General features: G+C 36.8%; 1 protein-coding gene across 7 annotated transcripts; it reads left to right on the plus strand.

Annotated features, from left to right (window-relative positions):
- Positions 1–3514: 3514 nt before the first annotated feature.
- On the plus strand, positions 3515–18136 carry LOC122028817 (protein MODIFIER OF SNC1 1-like). Of its 7 annotated transcripts, none has more exons than XM_042587744.1 (11): positions 3515–3678; positions 5235–5313; positions 9897–9971; positions 10082–10126; positions 10233–10644; positions 10799–10889; positions 12651–12728; positions 12809–12834; positions 12916–14304; positions 15295–17711; positions 17785–18136. In XM_042587744.1, the coding sequence occupies exons 2-10, from the start codon at positions 5282–5284 to the stop codon at positions 17695–17697; spliced, it is 4551 nt and encodes a 1516-aa protein (XP_042443678.1). In that variant the 5' UTR covers positions 3515–3678; positions 5235–5281; the 3' UTR covers positions 17698–17711; positions 17785–18136. The 7 variants fall into 7 exon arrangements, with proteins under 7 accessions (XP_042443678.1, XP_042443679.1, XP_042443680.1 ...); XM_042587745.1 differs by having other exon boundaries at positions 12654–12728; XM_042587746.1 differs by having other exon boundaries at positions 10799–10880; positions 12654–12728.
- Positions 18137–18866: the final 730 nt, after the last annotated feature.

An 18866-nucleotide genomic window follows, 5' to 3' on the forward strand; every position in this document is an offset into this window, starting at 1 on the left:
TAGAATATCTAAACTAAGTTATTCTTAAATTTGAAAAGTTAATTAATCTTTCAAAAATTATCTTTCAAAATACTAAGTTATGTTGCTAAATTAGCTATTTTCAAAACTTAGTTATTTTACAAAAGTTAAGAAACAAAAGCTAAATTACTATTTAAACTCCTCCAAGTTACCTTGACATTTTTTTTGCAAGTTTTACTTTGTCTGCCTTCCGATATTACTTGACTTATATCCTTGTTTGATGAATGCCAAAGGGGGAGGGATAGATGGTTAAGTTAGAAAAATAAAATAAAATTTAAAACTAACTTAACCTCATGCTAGAACAAAATGTTTAACCTTTTTACTCGCATATTTTTACTAACTTAACCAGGTTGTCATTCCATCAAAAAGGGGGAGATTGTTGGTGCAGTTAGCACTAACGGTCTAACTCAGGTTTTGATAAATGACAAATCAGGTTAAGTTAGGCTTGTCGTGATCTAACACTCTGACCGAGTGTGCAAACGAAGTCCAGACAAGTCGACGGGCTGACCGGATGTCTGACACGAAGTCCAGCTAGGTTGACGGGCTGACTGGATAGCTGGCAAGAAGTCCAGCTAGGTCGACGGGCTGACCGGATAGCTGACGAGAAGTCTAGACGGGTCGAAGGGCTGATCGGACGTCTGACAGGTAAGTAAGGTAAGTCACTGGAGGGGAGTGACTGTGAGGACGCGCTCCCGGGAAGGGGACATTAGGCGTCGATCTGACTTAGATCCATTTAGGATATCTAAGTCGAGATCGTGACTAGATTCCGGTCTCGGAAAGACGGAATCTAAGTCATACTTTTTATGTCAAACTTATAAACTGTGCTAACACTTTGTTTTACAGGATATACACCATTTATTTGCCTCGGACTAACCGTGTCTTGCAGGAAAGCTGGTTCCTGGAGCAAGGTGGTCCGGGCGTCCGGACTCAAGGTGGTCCGGGCGCCCAGAGGTCCGGACGCCTGGAGGTCCGGGCGCCCGGGAGGGATCCGGGCGCTCGGGAGGCAAAACTCATCCTGATCGCGCGTCGCCACGTGGAGCTTGCTGGTTGGACCTGCCACGTCCCACTAGGGCGCCCGGAAGGGATCTAGGCGCCCCGAGCCTCCTATATAAGGAGGGTCAAAGGCTGAGCACAAAACACAACTCAGAATTCTCAGACTGCTTACTCTACTACTCTACACTCCAGCGACGCTAACGAAGCTCCGACAACTCGCTCCTGTTCTTTTAATTTCCTCCTTTGTCGGTATAAGCTTTGTTTTATTTTCATTAGCACTTCTGTACTTAACTTTCTGTAATCAAATATTCGAACTGCTAGTGGATTGTCCAACGAAAGCACTCGACGAGTGCGGGCCTTAGAGTAGGAGTCGACACAGGCTTCAAACCAAGTAAAACCAAACTGTGTTAGCCTTGCCTTGCTTTCTTACTTTGTCTTTATTCTATTTCCACTGTGCGCTTAACTCTTTTCGAACGAAAGTTTTAATCGATATTCATCCCCCTCTATCGAACTCTTACAATCCAACATGTACATGGTGCTCACAAGATGAGCACTATAAGATAAGTAGGGTATCAAGACTCTCTCTATATATAGGGGGTGATATGATAGTCACCCTCGTTAGCATTCGTCATCCGCGACTGAGGTAGTTGGGGGCCCATGTGGACGCTTGCCCCTCATGAGCGGATGGTGTCACACATATGGGGGTGAGCGCCATATCACCCCGAGTGTATTTATATAACCCAATTAATTTTGGGTAGACTGTCCAGTCCCATATTTCGCTACCAAATAAATTCAGAAAGCACAATAACTTCTGACGTGGCACCCAACTTCACTAGTAGCTCAATCGGCATAGGTGTGCCCTATGTAATTGAATCCTAATTGCATAAGAAATGCCCCTGCCTCGTATCATCACACCAAGTTTTAAGGCGGGTTGCCCCCACGGGCTCAACCGAATTAATATTTGGGTGACAGAGTTGCATTATTGGGCAAGGATAGATTCCCGCAGGATTTATTTCTCTAAGGATTAAATGTCCCCCCACCTATAAGACCTCTCGATATTATGATTTACCTCCCTTCATCTCATTGTAGGGCCAACAATAAGAAATACTTGGGATGAGTGAAATCACACTAACTGGTTCATCAATCCCGGGATGGTATCGTATCATAATTAGTAGTTATAATAATATTAAAATAATTTTAATCAAATTAACAAATTATATTTTAATATAATAATATTTCAATAGTAAGTTAATTAAATTAAAATATTTTTTAACTATATTTTACCCTATATTTTGAAATAAAAGTATTATTAATATTAAAAAAATAAAGAGTTTTTTTTTGTATATTATTATTTTAATACCCTATAAATATCCTATCTTTTTCCAAAATCCAAACACTTTTGTTTTTTTTCAGAAAAAAAACAAAAATATTCATATCCTTGCTAGAACATTAGTCAACATATATCATTATTACTTGGCGAAGTTATCAAGATTTCTTTGACCTTTTGCGTTTTGATCGGTCTACCCAGTTAAGTTGAATCAAATTATATATTATTTAAAAAATAATCGAGTTGAACTTTATTTGCACTATGTATAAGCTTAGCTTCAAATTTTTAGTTTGTTTAGATATTATTAAATTCGTAATTTGAGTATGTTTGATATTTAAAATTTTAATAATTTAAAATTTATTTGTTTTGTAAGTGGCTTTGGTATTTGATAAATAATTTGTATATCAACAAACTAAACAAATATATGATTATTTGCTTATTAAATTTAAATATTTTTAATTAGAGGGAGGAAATAAATTATGAGAGTGAAATAATGAGTATCAAAACATTTGAATTAATTAATTTTAGAAGTGATCATTAAAATAAATCTTAAATGTACTTATGTTATTAGATATCGGTAGGCGGTAGCCAATCTTTATAGATTACTTTTCACAAATGAGAATCATGCATGATCCGCCAATGAAATCCATGGATAATCATATTTCATATTGTGTTCCATATTTTTCCATCAAAGAGCATAAACAAGCTCCAATCCATAAATAATTCATGATATCTTGGAGATCCTTAAATATCTATATCGTTTCACAGGGGGGGGGGAGAATTTTTGTGGGCCTTTTTGACACAATAATAAAAATAAAATATGAAAAATAAATTTATCAATATATATAATTAGAAAATATTTTGTGGGCCTTTTTGAAAATACCAATTATGAGAAAATAAAGAGCCACGGAATATTTCCTTCAAATCAATAATCGGAAGAAAAAAAATAAGAAGAGAAGTTAAAATTAAAACGTTTCCACCAACTAGGCCACGTGGCGAGTTACGAGGCCCGTAGGATGCGCAAAACATGCACATCCCGTGCGTCGACACAAAGAACACAACTTTACGTTTACCTGTCACGCGCATTACATCAAACAGGATTTCAACCAATAGAAACACCCCACGTCGACCATTCACTTTATATTATTCTCTACCCTACCCGTCCCCCTTCTCCTCTTCTCGACCGTCTTCTCCACTCGTCTCCCCTTCCCTCTTCTCTCTCTCCCCTTCCACCTTTTGCCGATTTTCGCCGCCCTCTGAGGCCCCGTCGTTCCCGTGCCGCCCCGATCGTCTGGAAACCAACGCACTAGGCTCTCGCCGCACTCCGTCACGCGGAGGAGGTATCAATCGCGACGCTTCTTCGAATCTAGGGTTAAAACCAAAGATACTTTGGTACGTTTACGATTTTGGAAGATCGGAGTATTTTATGGTTGTGATCCTCGATCTACCTTCTTTCTTCTCGAATTTGTTATTGAAGCCTTGTTCAACTTATCGAGAAGCGGGTCGATGTGTGAGAGATGGGTTTAATACGTGCATCTATTTTTTCTCGGGTTGATCTGTGCATCTATTTTTTCTCGGGTTGATCTGTGACTAGTAATTTCAGTTATGTATCAGAAAGGCCATTTCCTCAAGAGTAGAAGGTTACCTGTCTGATGTCCGAATTCAACAAGTTTAGCATGGTTGCTTACACGCTGTAGACGCTCAATTTGTGTGATTTGTGTGTGGGCACCTGAGGTACTGTATAGTATGCCACTCCCATGCATTCAATATGTGATAGTATCAGTTCAACGAATCACCAAAATTTGCATTGGACCGTTATCCTATAATGTTGATCTCTTTGGTAGAGAAAGATTTAGCAAAATCATAGTTGAGACTATGAGATTTAATACATCTTGCTCGTTTTCTAATTGCAGTTTTGTTTGCTTCTGTATTTATAATTTTTTTTTATGTCTATTATTACTGGATCCTACCTAGGATTATATGATATAGATAAACAATTCATTTGTCTGTGTAATCCTTAAACCATACATGAACCCCTTTTGTTATAGGTTTTGCTTGTGTTCTTTTCTTTGATCTGTATAGGAAGGGATCCTAGATTACTAGGTGCTTATCTGTACATGGATCATGGGTAGGGAGATGATGAATGAGAAATTTTACCTTTGTAATACATGACTATTTTAAGTGACTACAACAATTGGCTATATTATAAGCCAATGCAAAAGTTCACAAAATCCTTGTAGCTCTTACTTAGTTTCCTAATTTTTAGAATTTATGGGATTTTGTGAGGTTAGGATAACCATTTTTGAAGTGGTTTCATTATGTCAATTTTCTTTGCAGATAGGCTTGGTTGTACTTGAAGATCTTGTATTGAAATTATGTGAAATAGAGCTTTTTTTTTTTGAGAGGTGCTGGTTGTATTTAGCAGTTTCTATAATTAATAAAGTTGAATCAATTTGGAATTTAGGGGGTAGAGGGAGAGCTGAGGGGGGATGAGATTCATGTTGCAGGCCCCAAATTGTTAGGACAATCATGACTTGATGGTCATGATATTATTGTTCTTTGGTAGAAGAGCAAACATAGAGAACTGGACCGTCCTTTTCTGGTTATCCATCTTCTGGTCATAACAGTGATTTTAGTGTTGTTTTAGGCTTGCATAACAGAAGTATGGTACACCAGTGTCTTTCTGAGTTGAATTTCAGTTGGTCATGATATAGAAACTTTTCGATATCACATCATCATATATGGGCTTACTTTGTTCAAATATATTTTTAATATCCCCTGTTAATTTCTGGATGACTTTCCAAAAAAACTGTTAGCTTTGACTAATTTCCTTAAAGAATTAGGCCATTTTAGTTTCTTTAGCATAAGTGTTTATGTTTGGATATCTGGCTTTCAGGTAGTCATTGGCATATATATTGATGATCCAGGAGTGTCGAGTACCATATGGCTTCAAATATTTCATCAGGAGATCGAAGGTTGATCATTCTGATTTTAGTTCAACCTTTATTCTTGATTACATGTTCCTTTTTTCAAGTTCAAACATTTGTTTTACATTTTTTGCATCGTTATTTATTTATTTTTTTTTTGCAATTATCGTGAAGAAGAGAAAATTATAACTGTTATGTAAATGTAACTTCATTTTACTAGATGCATCTCTTTGGAACATTGAAGACAGCAGTAGGCCTCGTTATGGTCTCAATGCTTTGTCAATGGTCATAGTTGTAAATGTAATGCAAAGTTATACTCTATTTGAAGAGAAATCTTATGTAGTTCAGAGCATTAATCTGGTCTTAGGATGTTTTCTTGTCATGGTGTTTGCCTTTTACATTATTTTCCTTTTCTTTTGATTGTTTATTCATTGGACTTAGGATGTAGTTAAGTAATGTTTACACCAACCAAGCCTTATCTCACTAGATGGGGTCGGCTATATAGATCCTTTTACATCATTGAGCTCTATCTCTGACTATATCATCATTTATAATTAAATAAATTTTATCTTATTTTATTATTGCTAAGTAAGTCTTTTTTGGTCTTTCTCTTCCTTGTTTGATATGTGTGTTTGTCATAATTTCATATCACCTAATTGAAGCATTTATTAGTCGTCTAAGTACATGCTCGTACCATCTTAAACATGTCTTTCGGAATTTTCCCTCAATAGATACAATTCTGATTCTCTTTAATATTCTCATTTCTTATTCTGTTTATTTTCGTATGTCTACACGCTCATCTTAACATCCTCATTTCTCTAATATTCTCATTTCTTATTCTGTTTATCCTCGTATGCCCACACACTCATCTTAACATCCTCATCTCTGTAATTCTCATCTTTTGCTCATATACTCGAGTCATTCAGCTCCATATAACATAGCAGGTCTAATTGCGGTTTTGTAGAACCTTTTTTAAAGTTTTAGAGGTACTTTACGATCACATAAAACACCTGACGTTCTCCTCCATTTCAACTATCATGCTTGTATTATATGTAAGACATCTCTCTCAATCCCTTCATTGTTTTGCAAAAATGATCCTAAATATTTAAAACTCTTGATTCTGGACAATTCATTATCTTCTATTTTAACAATTGTCTTATTACGTCTAATATTGCTAAATTTAAAATTTCATATATTATGTTTTTCCCTTCTAGCGTTTCCCGCTAAGATTCTAGTTTAACATATACCTCTTCGCATGTCTCATCTACCAAAATAATATCATCTGCAAACAACATGTACACGGTACTGTGTTGAATGTGAGTAGTGAGTTCGTCCCTAATTAGTGTAAAAAGATAGACTTAAAATTGATCTTTGATGTAACCTTATATTTTTTGGAAATGTTTTAGTTATTCTGCCTGAAGTCTTCACTTTAGTCGTTACATCCTCACACATATCCTTAATTTGTTTAATATATGTTACGTGAACACATCTCTTTTCTAGAATTTTTTATATAATTTCTCTTAGGACTCCATCATAAGCTTTTTCTAAGTTAATGGATACCATGTGTAAATCTTGTTTTTCTCTGATATTTTGCAATTAATTATCTAAGAAGATGTATAATTTTTATTATTAACCTTCTGAGCATGAATCCAAATTGATTTTCAGTCATCGATGTTTCCTTAATTTTTTTTATTAATTTTTCCCAAAATTTCATGGTATGACTCGTTAGTTTAATACCCTTATAGTTTGTATAATTTTGTACGTCTCCCTTATTCTTATATAAGGAAACTAGAGTACTTTTCCTCATTAGACTTTTTTTCGTTTTTAATATCATGTTAAATAATTTTGTAAGTCATTCAATACCTTGTTTCGTTGTGCACTTCCATACCTCTATCGGAATATCATATGGTTCAACGACTTTTCGATTGTGCATCCCATTTTAAGTTTATTCTACTTCTGAAGTTTGAATTCTACGATAAAATTTTAAATTTGTATGCTCATTTGACCTACTTAAATTACCTAAGTTAAGTTGGTCATCTAAACCTTCATTAAAAGTTGATGAAAATATCTCTTCCACCACTCTTTTATTTTACTTAGTACTCTATTACATTCATCTTTAATACATTTTATTTAGATAAGATCTCTTATTTTTCTTTTTTCTCACTTTAGTTATTTTATAAATGTCTTTTTCCTCTTCTTTTGTATCAATTTTTAATATAATCGTTTAAAAGTTTCATTCTTTATTTCATTCACTATTTTCTTAGTTATTATATATTTTTCCTTGTTTTTACAAATATATAATTCCTTATAAGTTATTCGTTTTTCCTTTACTTTCTCTGGTACTTGCTTATTCTACCACAAAGATTTCTTATTTAGTGGGACATGCCCCTTTGACTCACCAAGTATACTCTTAGTTATTATTTTCAACTTTGATACCATCTTATCTCATGTCGTATTAGAGTCACTGTATATTTCATCAAATGCTTGTACTTCTACTTTCTACTTAAATATATTTTGCTTCTCATCTTTTAACTTCCATCATTTAATTTTAGGAGTCGTATATATTTTCATTCTATTGATACTATATTTGAGGCTTATATCCAATACTACTAAACTATGTTAGGGGGTTAAGCTTTCTCCAGGGATGACTTTGCAATCTTTACAAATCTTTCTATCCTTTTTCCTAACCCTAAGAAAGTCAATTTGTGATTAATTATTCTCATTTTTGAACGTGACTAAATGTTCTTCTCTTTTCTTAAAAAACGTATTAGCTAATATAAGGTCTTATGTTATCGCAAAATCTAATATAGTTTTCTCTTCCTTATTTCTCGTTCCAAAACTCATAACTCTTATATTCCTTATTTTTCACTCATGCTCATTTAGATCACCTATTAAAATCATTTCATTTGGCAAAATGTTTTGTAATATTAGGAGTCGCAAAATCTTGATTTGATAGTTTCATCTAATTCTACTTGCAGTGCATATACATTAATTATGTTCATAGTTTTTTTGCCACTATTATCAACAATCCACTTCATTTTTTGCTTTACTTTTTCTTGTGTCATAACTTAAAATCCGAGTGCTCTATCATCTTTGTCTTCTCGTCTATTAATTTTGTATCTTGTACACACAAAATACTAATTCTTCTCTTAATTATCGTATCTACTACCTCCATTGATTTACCAGTAAGGGTTCTTATATTTCAAATTTTAGATTATTAGTTTTCTTATCATATTTATTTTTATCTAACCTATGGTATGAGAACTCGTGCTATTTAACACTACACCTAAATTCTCCTGAAGATATAGCGGTCTTTGCCGATACGTTATAATTGGACCCTGTAACATGAACTCTTGCATATTTGACATTACACCTGAGTTCTGGAGATGTAGCGGTCCTTGTCGAGACGTTACAGTCGGACCCTGCAACGCGTCCTTTCCGGAGAACAACTTAGCATTAGCTAAGGTTTAAAATTTTGACCCATACTGATGTTTCGGTCCTGGATTAGAATGATACAGTTTCGGTATCGTATTGTATTGTGTCGATATAGTTTCGGTATTTTTTAAATATAAAATATATTAATTAAAAAATAAAATATTTAACATAAATATTTAAAAAATATAAAAAATAATCTTTTAAAAAAGAAAAAGATATGAAAATAGATAATAAATAAATAAAAATTTTATGAGGTTTGAATAAAGCCTATTTAGATTATCTCCATCATAATTAGGAGTTGATTAAAATAATTAACCTAAGTATAATTAAAAAAAATCTGAAATCCGACACCACTCGCGAGCTCGCACTACTTCGGCGGTGTCGTGGAGTTCGCGACCCCTCAGCCATGGCCGCGCGGTTCGCGTGACTCCTCCGGCGCGACCATGGTGGTCGTGCGACCCCTCTGCAGCGGCCATAGGGTCGCACAACGTTTTTGTGGCTGTAGCGAAAGGGTTATGCGACCCCTCTGATGTTGTTGCGAGGTCGACCCTTCCGTTGCGGCCACAGGGTCGCGCAACACGTTGCAACCATCGTGAGTCTGGTGTCGGGGTCGTGTCGACCCCTCCGTTGCAGCCACGAGGTCAAGCGACACGTCGCAGCTGTCGTGGGTCTGGTGCCGGGGTCGTGCCAGTGTCGGTCGCCGTCGAGCGGAACGAGATGTTTCGCCCGTTTCGACCATCTCGGCAGAACACTTTAAACCATGGCATTAGCACACTAGTTTAATGAATCTATTCATTAAATATTTATCATAATTCTAAGTGGTAAATTTTGAGATAATGAATCTTCTCCCAATAACTTATCCTCTTTCTTTCTTTCCTTTCTATGTTTCCCTAATTTTCTCCTCCAACCTCCTTGTGCTTTCTTCTGGTTCCAGGGTTGATAGGAAGACAGCCACCTAAATTTACTCGTTGTCTTCACTATCTGAAAAGTTTGAGCCTTTAGTCTCTTTGAAATACTATGGAGAGTGAAGGGTACTAGGTGAAACCATCGACCATAACATATATGCCACACTTGTCCAAGTCTTGTTTGTAGTTTTGTCTTGGTAACCAATATAATCTTGTGATCTTATTTACTTAAACATTCTTGTGATTTGGTATTTTTCATTAATCATTGTTTTTTTAATGGTTATTTCTCAGATGGGCTTCTGCACGAAAGTCAGGCATGACTATCTTGGGCAAAGTTCCAAAACCCATTAATTTACCTAGTCAAAGGTAACAACGTGGTATCACGTTAATCCATAATTTTAATTATGTATCTCAGTTAAGTTTGTGTCCTTAAATTTTGATAGATTTATGTACTTAAATATTGACCATTTTTGAAGGTCGGAGAACAATGGTCTAGATCCAAATGTGGAAATTGTTCCAAAGTGAGCTTATTGTTTCCTTGAATTTTTGGTTTTCTATTATATACTGCTGCTGTAGGATGGTGCATAGTTTATTCTGCTTGCATGATGATTGCTGATTGATATTTAGGGGCACCCTTACTTGGGGAAGTCGACCTTGTTCAGCAACTTCGAATGTGTGGGGTTCATCAACTCTATTATCCCCTAAAACTGATGGAGGTACTGGTTCACCATGTCATAATAGTGGTCGTCCATCATCCGGTGGAAGTGGAACGAGGCCATCGACAGCAGGCAGTGATAGATCCCAAGACTCAAATGCATGGGGTTCAAATTCACGCCCATCAACTGCATCTGGATTATTACCCTCAAACCAGGCACCAGTGCTTGCATCTCGTCCTAGGAGTGCAGAAACAAGGCCAATCATTGCAGCTCGTCCGCGAAGTGCAGAAACAAGGCCAGGTAGCTCTCAATTGTCTCGATTTGCAGAAAATGTAGCAGACCCTGCAGTTGCATGGGGGTCTCCGAAAACTGCTGACAAATTGGTATTTCCCTATCTTCAAATCTGTTTTGCACACGTTTCTAGTACGCCTTGTGGTACATGCACTTGTGCCTCTTTAATATGGTCTAAAATACGTAATTTTTTCTTTTTCTGAAATTTTTTTTTTCTGGTATTTAAGTTGATTTTGTATGGGTTAGGGTATTGCATCAGCAATAAATCACGAATTTTCTCTCACTTCTGGAGACTTTCCAACACTTGGCTCGGAGAAAAGAATTGAAGGTCAGCAAGGTGACTATATTTTTTGTATGCTCCATCTTTAAATCTCATAAACCTATTTTTTAATAATATAAATATATTGTTTTTTCCCAGTTCATGTGGCAAAAGATTTTTTTCCCAGTTCATGCTCGATAGACAAATGGTTGGCCATTGGCTAATGGCCAATGAAATTATGTGATTTAGGATATCCATAATATATCCTTGCATAAAATGGAGACAATATTCTTCTAGCCAAACTCAAATAGTTGGGACAAATACACATAGATGATGATGATTGTACCTGCATAGATTTTAATTGAGGGAGAAGATCTATGTAGTTAATTGTGCTAGTTGTGACTATTTTGTGTTTGTCCAAAGTCAAAATATACTCCATAGTTCATGTGTTGCCCACCTGCATATAAAGATGGAGTAACAAGAATATAAATATATAACTTTATTTTTTTTAATAGCCACAGCATTTAGATTACATTGTCAGCCATATGCTAATCAAATTCAATAGAAAATTAGCATTTTGTTAAAAAAATTATATCATAATATTCATGCTACATTCTGCAATGCGGTGCAATCTAGGTGATTTATGGCTCATTTCTGACTGGTAGTTCCAGAGCTTCCAAGTGATTTTTACTCAATGGATTAATAAAGCTGATGTTCAGCTTCCAATTACCAGGATAATTAAATAAATATTTACTTGGTTTGTGGCTTGTTGAAGCTTTAGCAGAAGTGAATGTAATAAAAGGAATAATTGATCTAAAATTGAATGATAGAAGTGTAGATTTTCTTGAGGTTAGTGTCTCCAGGCATCATCCTTCTCCAGTAACCTTGAAGTTTAGCCCCCATCAACAAAAATCATCATGGTCAGTCTTTATGTTTCCCCTGTCCAATGGACAAGAAAAGTACAATGACACCTTATTTCCATTTTGTTGCTTTGTGTGTTAGCAATTAGTATAGCAGAAGAAGATAATGAAGGAGAAGAGGAAGTACATGAAGTGGTTGGCATAATTGAATCTTTCTCAATCCTTGTTTATCATGTAGGTTTAAAGTGCAACAGGCTAACAGTTGATGGATAAATGAAATTCGTTAGTTTGTTCTTGGTTAATAGTAATCCTTTATTGTTGATTAGGAAGTTCTTGCTGATAGGATTGTGCAGTGATTGCAAGATGCAGTCTGGATCTAATGCTTTGTGGTTGGATGTACTCTGTCGTCACAATGTTATGGCCTTTCATTTGACCTTACCTAGTGTTTCTGTAGCACATTATCCATACCTTACCTATCCCCCAGATCATTGAGATTGGTGTTGGTCTGAAACTTTAAACACTCCAGGACCATGCCGACCCAGTTATTGATATCATTGACATGCTGAAAATAAATTTTAATTTTTTATATATATATGTGCTTGTTTGTAGGGGACTTTTTATTGGGTCTGTTCGATTTCCATAATGTTACAAAGACTCACGATGATAATGCCTTGACATTCTAACAGGATATCTCTTTCATTGACTCAAGCAAATAACTGGAATATCTTGTAGCTCATAGATTAGGTTGTCATAGTTAATCATGTGGTATTCTGTTTTTTGTCTGATAAAAAACACCTTTTTATTAAAAAACAAAAAAAAATTGAATTCCGTTGTTGGGTGATAGCAGATTCACCTTTATTTTTCTCTTCAATATTCAAACCTAGTTTCATGTAAAAATACAATTGAATATGAATGTAAATAAGATTTGTATATTTTACTAGCAACATTTACTCTGATTATCCTTTACAACTCGGATTAGCAGGTCACACTTTACAAGAGCATTCTGATGCATCTTCTGGTATTCTCAGATCCAATGAAAACCTAAAATCTTCTAGTGGTGAGTGAAGATGAATTAGCTAGCTCGGTTTTTAAATTTTCTTTTCCTAATAGGACTCAAGATATGCTTTGTGAATTCAGGAGATATCTGCAAGGATCAAGAGGATGTAAGTGTTCCTAGAACTGAGAGAAACTTATCTTCTGGAGGTGCTGTCTCACATAACCCAGAATTGAATAATAATTTGCAGCAGGCACAACCACACAATAGCTTGAATATGACACCTAGTCAGTTTGATTCTTGGCATGGTTCTGCAATGCACTCTCCTGACAAAATTTGGTATAGAGGAGGGGCTCTAGTCGGTCCATATCGACCAGCAGGGCCCCCTGGTAGTTTTCCTGTTGATCCATTTTTGTGCTATCCCCGTCCGTTTCCACCCAACTCAGAGGCTGCCTTGAGACCAAGTGCTGGGCCTGTTCAGTACCACCCTACAACTGGAGAGGTATATCGCCCCCAAGTGCTGCCTAATCCATACATGTTTTCTAGCCACCCTGTTATTCCTACCATGCCTGGGCCCTACCATACACCTGTTCCTTATGATGGATATTATGGCTATCAACAAGCAAGTTTTTGCAGTTCTGGTGAACAACACATGCCTTCAGGAGTGGCTATTCAACCGAGTGTCTATAAACAATCTCCTAACTCCAGTGGTAACATTACCTCAGATGAATTTCCAAATAGTCTTGGTGGGGATGTCACACAAAAGGTGGAAGTGCAAGTACCATCTGACAGAGCTCAGGCTCCTTTTCCAGGGCCCTATAAGGTCTTGCTAAAACCACAAGGTGACTTAGCATATAAAGTTACACAAGCAAAGACCCATAGTGGATCTTCATCACCTACTTCAACACAAAGTCATGTTGAAAGTAAACCTGAAGCATCCATATCTAAGGAGAGTGAGCAGTCTGCAGGTAGCAGAAAGAATGAAATTGCCAATGACATGAATCTGGTAAGCGATCACCGAGCATCACTGAAGGTAGCTGGTGATGGTATGTGTCAGCTTTCAAATCCTATTATCTCTAACTTGGAAGTAAATTCCAATAGGACATCTGAAGGCATACTTAAGAGAGGACCAAATATTTCAATTCAACCGGTTTATGATTGGAAGCCTAATTCAGTTACTAGAAAGAATGTTGCACTGATCGAAAAAATAGAAGGCTTAAATAACAAAGTTCGGAGCGCTGAAAACCACAGCATAGTTGGAGGATTGTCGTCAAAACAAGAGAGATTAAAACAACCAAAAGTTGCCAATGCAAGACCTGGACATTTTACCAAAGCTAGGGGTATTGCTATCCCAAGTTCTTTTGAGGGATATTCTTTGGACACACACACCATTGATTCAACAGTTGTTTCTGGACAGTCAGACTCCATGGATTTTATTCCAATTGAATCAGGTTCTTGTGTTTCAAAAGGAGCCCCCTCTGCACTTGGCAGGGGTGATTATTCGTCCAACTCGAGGTTAGATAATCAAACTGATGGCGAGCTGACAAGAGAATCTTCTGAAAAAGGGCCTTTTGTTGTTCCCATGGAAAAAACTGTTACTGAAGATGCCTATTCAGATTCACTTGATCACAAAGACCAGGTCAGTGTAGACCTCTAATTTGGTAAATGTTGTGATTGCAAAACTAGGGGATAGATAGTGCATTTATCAAAGTTCTAACTATGAGTTCCAAGTAATGTATATTACAGTTAGTTGACAAATAACTGCTGATTGCTTCCCGCAGATAGTGCATCTTTCTTGTTCTTTTTTGTTTTTAAATTTTTGGAATTGATAGGTACAAGTTAGATGCCATATACAAATTTTGACTTTCATCAGCTCTGGATGATTTCTGCTTGATTTTTGAATGACATACAGATATAATTCAGCACCTGTGATTTCAACAGAAAATAGATAAAATTACTATGAAGTGTATAAGGTTTGTTCTTAATGAATTTTGTGTGAAAGATTGTTTTTTTAATAGATACACATATTTGAATATATAATTCTCCTCATGCAAATGCTGTTATTATCTGTACACTAAAATTGTGTTAATCACTCCTTCCAATGGCTTTTAATGATTTAAAATATATGTGAGCATAGAAGTCATGCCCATGTCAAGATCATTTTTTGTTACTTATATTATGACTGAATTGATAGAGCAAGTATGAATTCAGTTCTGGTGTGTGTATATATTTGAAATCCTGTATGAAATAAAAAGTATTAGCAAAAATATAAGCTGCAACTATTGATGGAACACATCATTACATCTTGAGTATGTTGTTTTTGGATGAAATTCATTTTGATAAATTCACTAGCTTTTGTTCCATTTTTATTAACCGTAACTAAGCTTATATTCATCTTGTTCCTATGTGTCTCCTAAACTTTTGCAAGGTAAATCTAATGTACTCCAGAAGATCTAAATGAATTGGTAGGTTTATGAGTTATGAGAAGTACCAGATGATATTAGATATTTTATGTATGAAAGAATACAATGTTCATTGAATCTTGATAAACACCAATATTCTGTCTCTAAAAATGGTATACATGTGTTGATAAATGTTTTTGATGTCGTTTTCCTGGCTTGTCTGCTAGCGTGCTAAAATGAAAGAGTTGGCTGCTCAACGTGCAAAGCAGTTACAGAAACAGGAGGAGGAGAGAACGAGGGAGCAAAAAGCAAAAGCTCTCGCAAAGCTGGAAGAATTGAATAAACGCTCAGCAGCATTGAGCATGAAACCTAAGTCAAATGAGGTATCATCCCTTAGTCATAATCCACAGCAGCAAGAAGATCCTGGAGCAGATATAGCTTCAAATGTTACCCTCTCTGCAGTAGATATGCCTCTACAAGCAAATGAGTATAACAAAGTTGGACCAGTAGTCTCTTTGCCTTGTGATTATGTTTCTCAGACTCCAGAAACAGTTGCCCAAGATTCTAGATCTGGTAGTATACCTACTCTTTCAATGGAGCATCATACAAACACTACAGAAGTTGCGGCCCATGAAGGTTCACAGTTTAATGCTTCCAGTGGTTCTAAGCATAGACCGGTGGGAAACCGAAGAAGGCAGAAGGTTCCACAGGAGAAAAACCCAGGTGAGAAGTCAGCGATGAGGGAAAATACAGGTTCGAAGTTTCTTGATGAGATTGCCCATGAGAGCAAATCAGATGAAATGCACTTCATCAGCGAAAAGAATCAGAACTCACAAAAGCTTGTTGAAGTCAATGCACCTGCATCAAGTGTTGATATATTGTCGCATAATGGGGATCCTTCTCTGCAACAGAAGAAAAAAAATCATAGAAACGTGAAGAATAGGAACAAGGATGATACTTTGTTTGGCTCTAGCAATTCAACACATTCAAATGAAAAGATTGAAGAATACCCAAGCGAAAGTTCTAAGCTCAACCCTGCACCACCAGTTCTGGAAACTTCATCAGTTCCTGCCCTAATTTCTTCTGACCATGGTAGTGGTCAGGAGTGTGGGGATGGCATAGTACACTCTTGCCAAGGGTCTTCTAAAGTTGTTGACGAAGGACAAGGCAGGATGAACAACCATCGGAAGCCTCAGCCATCTAGAAAGATGGCAAGAAACCATCAGGCAATTAAGCCTACCGACAAGGTTCATGGAAGTGAGATGGTCATCTGGGCACCTGTAAGGCCTGCAAATAAGATCGAGCAACTGGAGGAAATCAAGCAGAATAGTATAATAGGAAATTTCTCTGATTCTTCGTTACAGATTGGGAATGATATCAGTGGCACAAAAACAAAGAGGGCTGAGATAGAGAGATATGTTCCTAAACCTGTCGCCAAAGAGCACTTGCAGCAGGAGTACACTCAAAAGTCTTCAACCCATCTCAGTCAATTGACTTCAGATGAGATGCCTGAGAAACCTTATTTGGATTCCAAATTTGGGCCAGGTAAATTTGATGGCTCATCTGAATTTGGTGCTGATACAAAGAAGACAGAGGACAATAAGCCTGGTAGGCGTGGTAGAGTTCAAGCCTCTTGGCGTCAGAGGAATTCAGCTGATACTGTTCTTCCTTCACAGGCTTCAAATGAAAATGTGCAACCTTCTGATGCTACCGAAACTTTTGACAAGCCTTCCAATCAGCACCTACCATTGCCAGAACAGGTAAGATCTGATGGCTGGGAGGGTGGTGACAGTCTCGTGCAGAAAAATTCAGATGCGGCTCCTATCCAGACTAAAGATCAGGGGATCAGAAGCATGCAAAAACATCAACAAGCTCAGAGAGTTACAGGAAGCAATTATGGAACTGACGATCATAATTCCAAGAACAAAACAAACGAAAAAAATGGTGTCAATCCTCTCAATTTAGATACAAGTGAGAATGATGTGAAAATTTTCATAAATGATAATGGTAAGAATGTTGTTGGTGAGCACGTTAGGTCTCACTCTCACTGGAAACCAAAGTCTCAAATTCAGCAAGGTAGGGGCACTGGAGGGCAAAGAAACTTCTATCATGATGCTAGGCCTGAGAAGTTCGGTTACCCTGGTGCTGGGAGTAACCACCCAAGCAATGAGACTAGCAATACCCTGAACCAGAAAGATCAGTCTCGTAACTCTGCTTCATCAGTGGAGCAAATGCATAGCAGAAGACCAGTTGTAGATATGAGTCCTCAGCGTGAAAATCAAGTTTCTCCACCACACCAATATGGACAACGCAATGGGCGTGTTAACAGAGGGCAGGAGGCAACATATCGGGGTCGGGATTTTATGCATACTTCTGGAAAATCAAATGCTCAGCGAATCGAAGATCAACATAAGAATACTCCACATTTTGAATACCAGCCAGTTGATTCTCACAGTAAGCCAAGCAATGCATATCGCCAGCCAAACTCAAGCATTGATCAAGAGGCACAAGGTCACCATGCTTCCAGGCAGAAGTACAAGGAACGTTATCATACTCAAACGAGAAACCCAGGACGCTTCATCCGTAGCGCTACTTCTCATGTTGATGATTCTCACAATGGTGAAGAATGAAACATGCTATACAGGTGCTTACACTGGTACTTTGCTTGTTACCAACTGATTAGGTTTTAAAACTTTCCACTGATATATACTTGGCAGCAATCAAGCATTACGAGAGGAGGAAATAGTTGTAGCGGAAGATTCAGTCTGTTATTTCAGTATCTGCATGCTAAGGCATAGTAAAATCCAACCGAAAGGAGTTCATGGATTTTGAGAATGTAGCTACTTGCTTTCTGTATCCTCCGTTGACCATCAACGACGTGTGGGGTTTTGCCATGATGACTTGCCTTCTTCGAATATGGTATGAGGTAACAAATGTTTATTTCCACGAGGTGTAATCTCAATATGTTACCTTACACATTTGTTAAAGACTTGCTCCTAGCCGTGTGCCCTGTGTGGAACTTTGTACAGATATTGGACTTTTCCTATCCATGTCGTTGCATTTTCCCCTTGTTTTCTCAACTTCTTATATCTCTTTGGGCCGAATGGATTCGGTCAGACCGGCAGCGATTAAAGTGGACCATATGAGTAATCAGACAGACTGAAACCTTACCATCTTGGTCGGTGAGTATGACCAAAATATTTGTGTGGGTTCCAACAGAAGACATTTGCCAAGATGGTTCATCTTTATGCCATTTTATTTGGCTGTGGGGAGAGGCCTTGGTACAGTAGGTAATCTACTTTCTAGAGAGGCCAACAGTCAATATTATTAAATTGTGGCTTGCAATACTCAATGCCAATAGGATAGAGCTATCGCCTGCAACGGTTGAGTGTTTTTTTTTAAGTATTTAAGATTTGAGTTTTAGTTTCCATATATTAATGGATGATTTTGTTGATGAGCTATTGTGAGCGTTTTTTTATTTATTTTGATGATTGATGAATACTTTTAGTGGGACTGAATTGGTGGAGAATTAGTCAATATAAATTAAATTAGATATCTAGTATCAACTTAAAAAAAAAAATTAGACAAGTACAAAAGGGTAGAATTAACATAGAGTAGTAGTTTAGATGAGTAAAGTACAAAGTGTCATTTAGATGAGTAAATTACAAAAGGGTATCTCCATGGTGGATGGGAAAATCTGTGGGATGGGATTGGATAGCTTGAGTAATCGATTCGAATATATGAATTATTAAAAAAAAAACATAAAGGGTAAAGTGTAATGCGTACCTGGTATAAAAAT

This window comes from Zingiber officinale, chromosome 10B (assembly GCF_018446385.1).
Source record: "Zingiber officinale cultivar Zhangliang chromosome 10B, Zo_v1.1, whole genome shotgun sequence".
In the NCBI taxonomy this organism is placed as follows: Eukaryota; Viridiplantae; Streptophyta; class Magnoliopsida; order Zingiberales; family Zingiberaceae; genus Zingiber; species Zingiber officinale.

Bases quoted from the DNA above. Each gene is read 5' to 3' on its own strand.
- LOC122028817 (XM_042587740.1), top strand. From the start codon at position 5,282: ATGGCTTCAAATATTTCATCAGGAGATCGAAG. The intron at 9,972-10,081 runs GTAACAACGTGG...CCATTTTTGAAG, and splicing joins ATTAATTTACCTAGTCAAAG to GTCGGAGAACAATGGTCTAG. The intron at 12,729-12,808 runs GTGAGTGAAGAT...TTGTGAATTCAG, and splicing joins AAACCTAAAATCTTCTAGTG to GAGATATCTGCAAGGATCAA.